This window comes from Tenrec ecaudatus, chromosome 2, assembly GCF_050624435.1.
Source record: "Tenrec ecaudatus isolate mTenEca1 chromosome 2, mTenEca1.hap1, whole genome shotgun sequence".
NCBI lineage: Eukaryota > Metazoa > Chordata > Mammalia > Afrosoricida > Tenrecidae > Tenrec > Tenrec ecaudatus.
Genome location: NC_134531.1, coordinates 252,684,439 through 252,693,987, shown reverse-complemented (window position 1 = coordinate 252,693,987; position 9,549 = coordinate 252,684,439). Strand labels below are relative to the sequence as shown.

The 9,549-nt window shown below is 36.1% G+C and overlaps 1 protein-coding gene across 1 annotated transcript; it reads left to right on the top strand.

Annotated features, from left to right (window-relative positions):
* The first annotated feature begins 5,603 nt into the window (after positions 1–5,603).
* Positions 5,604–6,542, top strand: LOC142441439 (olfactory receptor 5K1-like). Its single transcript, XM_075543420.1, has one exon. It carries the CDS (start codon positions 5,604–5,606, stop codon positions 6,540–6,542), a length of 939 nt encoding a protein of 312 aa, XP_075399535.1.
* The last annotated feature ends 3,007 nt before the right edge of the window (positions 6,543–9,549 follow it).

The following is a 9,549-nucleotide window of genomic DNA, read 5'->3' as shown; positions in this document are numbered from 1 at the left end:
TGGAGTTGACAAACCCAGGGATGAGGGAGGAACAAGTGAATCAAAAATTAGTGGCAAGGAGGGTGTGTGAGGCCCGGTAGGGATTCAGTAAGGGCAATGTAACCAAGAGTAATTACTGAAACCCAATGAAGGCTGAACATGATAGTGGGACAAGAGGAAAGTAAAAGGAATTAGAAGAAAGAACTCAGAGGCAAAGGGCATTTATAGAGGTCTAAATACAGACATGTACATATGTAAATATATTTATAGAGGAGGGTGAGGAAATAGATCTACGTGCATATATTTATAAGTTTAGTATTAAGGCAACAAATGGACATTGGATCTCGACTCAAGTACTTACTTAATGCAAGAATATTTTGTTTTATTAAATTGTTGTCCATGATGCACACCTTCCCAACACGAACGCTGAATACAAATGTGTGCATTCGCAAATGTGGTGAAGAAAGGCTAATGGTGCCCAGCTAGCAAAAGATATAGTGTCTGCGATATTAAAGACTTGAAGGTAAACAAGCAGCCATCTAGCTCAGAAGCAACAAAGCCAACATGGAAAAGCACACCAGCCTGTGTGACCATAGGTGTAGGAGGGACCAGGTGTCAGACATCAAAGAAGAAAAAAAATCATATCAGTGTGTGCCTACCTTCCTGATATGATCACTGAAGACAAATGTGTGCATAAGCAAATGTGAAGAAAGCTGATGTTGGCCGGCTATCAAAAGATATAGTGTCTGGGGTCTTAAATGCTTAAAGGTAAACAAATGGCTATCTATCTCAGAAGCAACAAAACCCACATGGATGAAGCACACCAGCCTGAATGATCACGAGGTGTCAAAGGGATCAGGTAGGAGGCATCAAAGAAAAAAAAGAATCCTATCATTTTTAATAAGGGGGAGTGCAGGGCGGAGACCCAAACCCATCTGTAGCTCACCGGAGATCCCCTTACAGAACGGTTGCCGGGAGGAGAGGAGCCAGTCAGGGTGCAGGGCAGCAAGGATGAAACACAAAATTTTCCTCTAGTTCTTAAGTACCACCTCCCCTCCACTATTATGATCCTAATTCTTCCTTACAAATCTGGCTAGATCAGAGGATGTACACTGGTACAGGTGGGAACCAAAAACACGGGAAATCCAGGACAAATGATCCCTTCAGGACCAGTGGTGAGAGTGGCGATATAGGAGGGGGGAGAGAAGGTGGGGTAGAAAGTGGGAACCGATTACAAGGATCTACATATAACCCCTCCCTGGGGGACAGACTACAGAAAAGTGGTTGAAGAAAGATGTCAGACAGGGTAGGATAAGACAAAATAATAATAATTTATAAATTATCAAGGGTGGGGAAGCAGGAACAGAGGGGAGAAAATGAGGAGCTGATATCGAGGCCTCAAGTAGCAAGCAAATGTTTTGAGAATGATGATAGCAGCAAATGTAGAAATGTGTTTGACACAATGGATGGCTGGATGGATTGGGATAAGAGTTGTACAAGCCCTCAATAAAATGATTTTTTTTAAAAAAGAATTCCACATTGATCTCTTTCACTGTCAAGTTGGATATTTTTTTAGTGAAGGAGATTAGAGTAGCTTTGAAAAGTAGGGCCTTGTTTACAGACATACCCTCAATCCCAGCCACTGTATTTCCAATTGTTCATATGCCCTTATCCAGCAATGGAGTAGCAAAGGACAAAGCTGGGTGATCTGATCTATAATATCAGCTGGAGGATTTGAGCTAAATTATTCTGTCCATTTGGTTATTTAATGCCACCCCAAAGGTACATAGTCTCAAAAGTCCTCATAGAGAGATAAGAAGGAGCTCAAAGTGGGGCAGGAATAGAATGCAAAGAGGAATAAGCAAGGGTGTTAGTTAAGGAAAATCGCACACCAATTCATTGAGCCAAAGTACACCTGAGTGCACAGAAGGGCAGTGAGGTGATGTTCATGGCCAACTGTCCTCAACTGAGAGGAAGAAAGCAAGGGAGACAAGAGCCAAGTGGAGTGTGTAGTGTCTGAATCATTAAAACATGGAAAAGGAATTTGGTTTAGAAAATAGTGCAGCACTATTAAACCTTCTTGAGAATGGGATTGTCAGGCTTCTTAAAAATTATTCATTCAACAAACATTAATTGGGCACATAATCAAGGTGTTCAGTCTATAATAATGAACAAATGAGAAAAAGTTCCTCCCCTATTAATTCCATATGTTAATGATTGTATTAGAGTGCTTCTTAAGACAAGAATCAGCAGCATGAGCACTATCTACAGGTTTCAGTGAGGGTCATTTTTTTTAACCAAAGTGACTCACAAAGCATCTTTAATTAATGCCACACAATTTTGGTGTCCTGAAGACTGACTCTCCCCACAGAAATGCATTGCTGTAAGTTCAAGTCCCTTAGGTTCGGATGTAAAATGAAGTTTGCACTATAATTAGAGTCACTGACCTATTAGTAGTCACCTTGATGTTTGTTTGTTTAATCCCAAATGTTTTAGAGACCAAAATTTATATGCAGAACTTTGATTAGTCCTAACAGTAACAATCTATTACAAACACATCATAGAGATATTCGGGTAAGGGAATTATTCTCATTGATTTTTCTTTTATTGTTGACGTTCATAAATATTTTATATTTCAGAATTTATTATTATGCTGTTCTTAGATTTCAATTTATTAGTTATTTCTTAGCATCTGTGTAAGTTGAAAACTTGGGGAGCTAGGATGAGATACACTATTATAATTTTTTCAGACTTTCTATATAAGGTAGAGTTAGAAAACATACAGGTAGAAATACAAAATAATTCTATTAAATAATTCAGGTATATTAATTTAAAGTTATATCTAATTCAGTTGTTTAATTCGATGGTTTACATTTAACACTTTAGACATGTTGGTAAAATGTTTAGTCAGTTTCTTTGCTTTGATGCTTACCAAAAATTTACTTTTAATATTATAAAAAATTAAATCCATTGTAACCATAGAATTTACATGACTATGATGTGTTACTGCTATGAATAGAAAATCAGAGATATAACCTTTTTAGACAAAACAAAATTTGTTTAAGAATTCTCAAAATATTAATTCTTTTCTCTTTTTAAAGTTTAGAAAATTAAAATATAAAGGCAAGCTTCACTTAATGTATTATTTCACAGTTATTGTCCTGTAATACAGAAAATCTGATAATTTTCAAGGAAGCAAATATAATAGAAAATATTTCACATTATTAATATAGTTAATATCATTAAATTGTAAGCTTGAACTTAGATTGACAAATGTTGTGTTGAATATACTTTTGCATTTTTAAGTATAATCAAATAATTTTAAAAGAACTGATTTTTTTAAAGACCTTTACTAGTTTACTTTGTAGGCTCTTCTTCAAAGTTCATAATTATTTCCTCTACAGATGTCAAAGACATCACTTACTTTCATAGTTAAAGCACAAAAAAGGTTTGTTCCAGGTGATCAGGACAGAGTCAAGATTCAAAGCAATTCTGCCTTCTTACCTTAGTATTTTAAAGTTCCCTGAATAGAAATCTGAGCCACAAATAAACTCAAATGCTTAAAATCTGTAAAGAAATTGTATATGTACATATAAAAGATCAAACACTAGGAATTCTAGATTATGTTGAATATATAACACATCCTTAAGACTCAGGAAGTGGAGATCAGCGTAGTCTTGGTTATTGAATTGAAACTCTATTAAATAATATTCATTAAGTGCAAATTACACCTCAAATAAAAAGTTGAAAGAATGTTTGGCCAAATTTCCAAAAACCTATATCAAAAACAATTATTTCTAAGAGATAATAGCATGAGAATTGAGCAGTGGGTATACATTGGACATCTAAACTAAAAAGTGGGAAAATCCAAGCCACGACTGCTCCTAGGGAGAAAGGTAAGACAGTTTGTTGATGTGAAGTCGTACAGTCTTGGACACTCAGTGGGACAGCTCTACTCTGTCCCATAGCATAGCCATGAGTCAGCTTTGACTCACCTCAGTAAGTCCATAGAAAGGGCAGTCAGTGCTTATGGAAATGAGGGTGTGGCACTGAGATGGGGGATAAAGAGCTGAAAATGGGATAAAAGCTTAAGGCAGAAGAGCTCTTGCTGTATATGGGACAGAAAACTGTAAGTGCCATCCTAAACAATACACATGATGAACAAGAAATGCAGAGGTCTTCAGAGTAGCAAAGCTTTTCTTCCTGAAATATGAACTGATGGCCACTTAACACCAACAAATGTAAATAGAGAGAAAATTAGCTTGACTGTGTAATCAGACAGTAAATGTTTTCTATCTGCTGAATGGTAGGAGACTATGGAACAAACTGGAGAGGATACAAATGGATGTTTCTCAAATCTTACAATATGGTCATGGTTTTTAGAATATTATAACCAAATCTCACAATTAAAAGAATAAAAGACACGAGTTAGAAATACAAAGTATTCCGATAAAGGCAAAATATAATATATATTTACAACTTATCTCAGAAAAAGTGCTCTGTCATAGAGCATAATGGGTAAATTATAAATTCAGTACAGTCAGATAGGAACTGGATACATGGGGAATCCAGGACAGATAACCCCTTCAGGACCAATGGTGAGAGTGGCGATATTGGGAGTGTGGAGTGAAGGTGGGGTAGAAAGGGGAACCTATTACAAGGATCTACATATAACCTCTTCCCTGGGGAATTGTAAACAGCGAAGTGGATAGGGGAGACATTGGTCAGTATAAGACATGAAAAAATAATGATTTATAGATTTTCAGAGAAAAAGGAAGAAGATAGGGGGGAAATTAGGAACTGATACCAGGGGCTCAATTCAAAAGTGAATGTTTTGAGAATGATGATGGCAACAAATATGCAAATGTGCTTCACACAATGAATGTATGTATGGATTGTGATAACAATTGTCCAATCCCCCAATAAAATTATTTTTTAATTTAGTCCATTAAATAATGTTGTTTTAAAACATTCACTCACTGCGATGGTATATAAAAAATGTTTATTCAGTTGGGGGGGAATGCATAAAGTGGTTTTAAGTGTATGTTAAAGAGCATCAATACAAAGGCTGACAAAGAAGGATCTAAGAATACTAAATTTAAGGGTTTCATTCACTGTACTTCTTAACTCTCTAAAATTCATAAAATAATCCTTTCATTTTAATTATTCCCCTGGAAATATCAAAATATTCTTGTGAATCCTGAGCTATCGTTCTGGAGGTCATCTAGGGGCCTCACACCTTTTAAGCAGGGGGTCAGTTCACTGTCCCTCAGACTCGTTGGAGGGCCGGACTATAGTTAAAAAAAAGAACTATGAACAAATTCCTATGCACACAGCACATATCTTATTTTGAATTAGAAAACAAATGGGGCAAAAACACCCAGCAGCCCGGATAAATGTTCTCAGCAGGCCGCATGTGGCCCGGGGCCATTTATTATTCTAAGATGATGCTTTAGGAACACTGATTTTCCTTAGAAGTATGTATGCTTGTTCTAAAGACAACAAAGAAAGTGCAAAGACATGGCTGTACTCTGTGTGGCAGAAGAGGTACTCAAAAGGTTAATGAGACACACTCTAAAATAGAATCTTATCTCCCTATTTTTTATTTCACCACAGAAGAAGAGATGATCCAGGACAATCACTCCTCGACAACGAACTTCATCCTAACAGGATTTATGGACCACCCTGATCTGAAGACCCTGCTGTTCGCAGTGTTCTTTGTAATCTATCTGATCACCATGGTGGGCAATCTGGGGTTGGTGGTGTTGATTTCCACAGAGCGCCGTCTGCACACACCCATGTACATCTTCCTGGGCAACCTGGCTCTGATGGATTCCTGCTGCTCCTCTGCCATCACCCCCAAGATGTTACAGAACTTCTTTTCTGAGGACAGAATGATTTCACTATATGAATGCATGGGACAGTTTTATTTTTTCTGCCTGGCTGAAACTGCAGACTGCGTTCTCCTGGCTGCAATGGCCTATGACCGCTATGTGGCCATATGCAGACCACTGCAGTACCACACCATGATGTCAAAGCAACTTTGCTATCAGATGATCATAGGAGCCTATATATATGGAAATCTGCATTCCATGGTTTATATAGGACTTTTATTTAGGTTAGTCTTCTGTGGGTCTCATCAAATCAATCACTTTTTCTGTGATATTCTTCCTTTATACAGACTCTCCTGTACTGATCCTTATATCAACAAACTGATGGTACTTATTTTATCAGGATCAGTTCAAGTCTCCACTATTACCGTAGTATTATTCTCTTATCTTTGCATACTTTACACCATTTTCCAAATGAAATCAGAAGAGGGAAAGAGCAAAGGTTTATATACATGTGCATCTCACTTCCTTTCTATCTCAATATTCTATGGCTCTCTTCTGGTCATGTATATTCTTCCCTCTTCAGGCAAAGAAGGAGATAAAGACATACCAGTTGCTATTTTCTATACAATAATAGTTCCATTATTAAACCCCTTTATTTATAGTCTAAGGAATAAAGAAATAATAAATGCTATGAAAAAACTCATGAAAGGAAACCTTGGAACATTCTAGAACAAATACCATCCTGTATGACCAATTGATTTCAAGGAAACTTTTCAAAGTCAATGATTCTGAGAAATGGAAAATGACCAGTTTGCTTATCACATATTAAAAACTAAATTCTGATTACTTTTAAGTCAAATGATGCACAGATGATTGAATTCAGAGAAGAGGGATTGTGCTGAACTGTATTTCAAAATCTGAACCAGTGAAGGTCTCTTATGAGTGAATTAAATGACTGCTCCTAAGGTCATAGAGTTTGTCACAGTGGAATTAACCACAAATTTCAACCTATTTAATAAATTCCAGCAATAAATCCAATGTAGACAGGTAGGCTCCATTTATATTGGCAGCAAATTTATGGAATTCCCTATAATTTTACTGTCACATTCATATCAATTATTCATGTTGCTTATGTACGCCTCATCATCTACCAGAAATAAATTGTGTATTTAAATTTTTTTCTCCAAAGAATTTATGATTGAATACAGATTTATACAGAATGCATATTCTCCAATCAAGTACCTCTCTTTATTTGGTGTTGATAATTTTTATTCGCAGTTTGTCTGAAATAGATCAGTTGTATGATATTTTAACAATTATTAGTTGAAAATATTGCTATTTATATAGAAAGTCCTATGGATTTCAAAGTTTTCGCAGAGTTTGCTGGGTGTCCATGATGGATAACAGTGCAATTCCTTAATGTACCCAGTAATTTAATGATTTTCCCCTTAGATAGAATTACTTGTTTTGTTTGTTAATGGAAAATCAATTACCTGAACCAATTCTAATTTAAAGCTTTGATATATTATTAGCACAGAAAATACTGTTCAGCATACATCCTGCAGAAAATAGTGAAACCTGTAAAATAACAGTTAAAATAATATTTTGACCACTTGAATATATACGATATGAAAAATAGTCTAATGAGAACCCTTCCTCTGGTAGACACCAAACTGGACCTTTCCTATAATTTACCTACTGATAAGTTATGTATACATTGTTATTTATGCTCTCCAGAATTGGAAAAAAAAATTAAGTAGCTTTCCCTATTACATGGAGGCACCCCCAATGAATCTGAATGAATGACATCTATTACCACACTATTTTCCCTGTCTTTTTACAGAAATGTAGGTCACTCTTGATCTCCACGTTCTTAAAATCAATACGGAAATTGGACATTCGCGTATGAGGGAGTGAAATAAATGTAGGTTATATACAGGTATTTTTTAGGATGCATTGGTTATGTGTTTGGGAATTAAGAAAATGGGGACAGTGTAGCCTCTGATACTGAGTCATAAATTATTAACAGACATGAAAGATGCTTAAAAACTGAACATTTAAATTTGGATTGAGAAAAGAGGAATAAAATCATGAGCATAGACAATATTTATGGAAATTTTTGTGAAAACTGGTTAAGGAATGATGAAGGTGAAAGTAGATGTAGAAAATTGACAGAGCTATTGGTGAAAGCAGTTGATAACTGTAGGAAATAAAGATGGAAGTGACTCCATTTACTGAGTTGTTATATGTCACATTGGTTTGTTCAGTGCCATCAAATTGGCTTAAACTCCTAACAAAGCTGTGTACAATAGAATGAAACATTGCTCTTTTCTCTGCAATTCTTAATACAGCCCCGAGTTGGAGCTCACCGGTGAAGTTATGGTGTACAATCCATCTCACTGAGCATCTTTCTCTGTGTTGCTGACCTTCTACTTGACCAAGAATCATAACCTTCTACACATTAGGAATCTAAATCTTAAAGCCACAAAGCATCCTGATAGCAGTGTAATATGATTTCTTTTAGAAAACTGGTTTGGCATTTGACTAGAATGGGAACCTAGAAACAATGAAATGATGGCAATAACACAAATATTAGTTCTCAAGAGATTAAACTGGGAAGTCTAAGAAAGAGGCACATAGCTATAAAGAACATCTTTTAAAAGGGACAAATAGTACATTGTATTTTGGGGGGCGGGGAGGGAAATCAATGCGTTACCGTATATACTTGAGTATAAGCAGACCCAGGGCACCTAACTTTACCACAAAAAACTGCACAAACAAATGCTGAAAAACTTGTCTTATACATGAGTAAATATGGTATCTTCTCATCAGGATCAACCTTATCATAGCTGATTGTATGTTGTGAGGGCTTATATTACTGTCTAGCATATTGGTGCATTCAATAACATTTCCTAGGGACAATAACAGGTTTATTACTAGTTGATTTAAGTATGTCATACATTGAAGCAAAAAAGGCTTATGAAAAACGTCTAGGAGATGCTACACCATCACGAAGAATAATGATGCGTCCTTAAAAGTCCTATAGTATGGATAAATCTGAATGAGTTATTTTGAATGAAATATTTCAATCAAAAGCACAAGTATTGTATAGCCTCATCTTTATGAAAAGACAAATAAATGTGTATGCATAAAAGAAGCAATGTTCTTTGATGGTTAACAGCGAGGAAATAGGAAGAAAAATTTCTAAATAATATGTCATGCTTACTGATGAGAAAGGCAATATTTAATGTAGATAAAATCTGCACAACCTGAACAAGAAAAGGGATTACACTTATAGGTACACAAAAGAGAAGTGACACTTTTCATATGTTGTATGTGCAATTTTGCAGCAATATCTTTTTAAATAATTTTATTAGGGGCTCGTACAACTCTTATCATCATCCATCCATACATCAATTGTGTAAAGCACCTTTGTACATTCATTGCCCTCATTATTCTCAAAATATTTGCTCTCCACTTAAGTTCCTGTCATCAGGTCCTCATTTTTACTCCTCCCTCCCCAATACCCCCTCCCTCTTAAACCCTTGATAATTTATAAATTATTATATTGTCATATCTTGTCCTGTTCGGCATCTCCCTTCACCCACTTTTCTGTTGTCTGTCCCCCCAGGGAGGAGGTCACATATAGATCTATGTAATCGGTTCCCCCTTTCCAACCCACCTTCACTCTACCCTCCCAGTATCACCACTCACACCACTGGTCCTGAAGGAATCA

What these genes read in the sequence shown, in the direction of transcription:
- LOC142441439 (XM_075543420.1), top strand. Translation starts at nt 5,604, where the DNA reads ATGATCCAGGACAATCACTCCTCGACAACGAACTTCATCCTAACAGGA.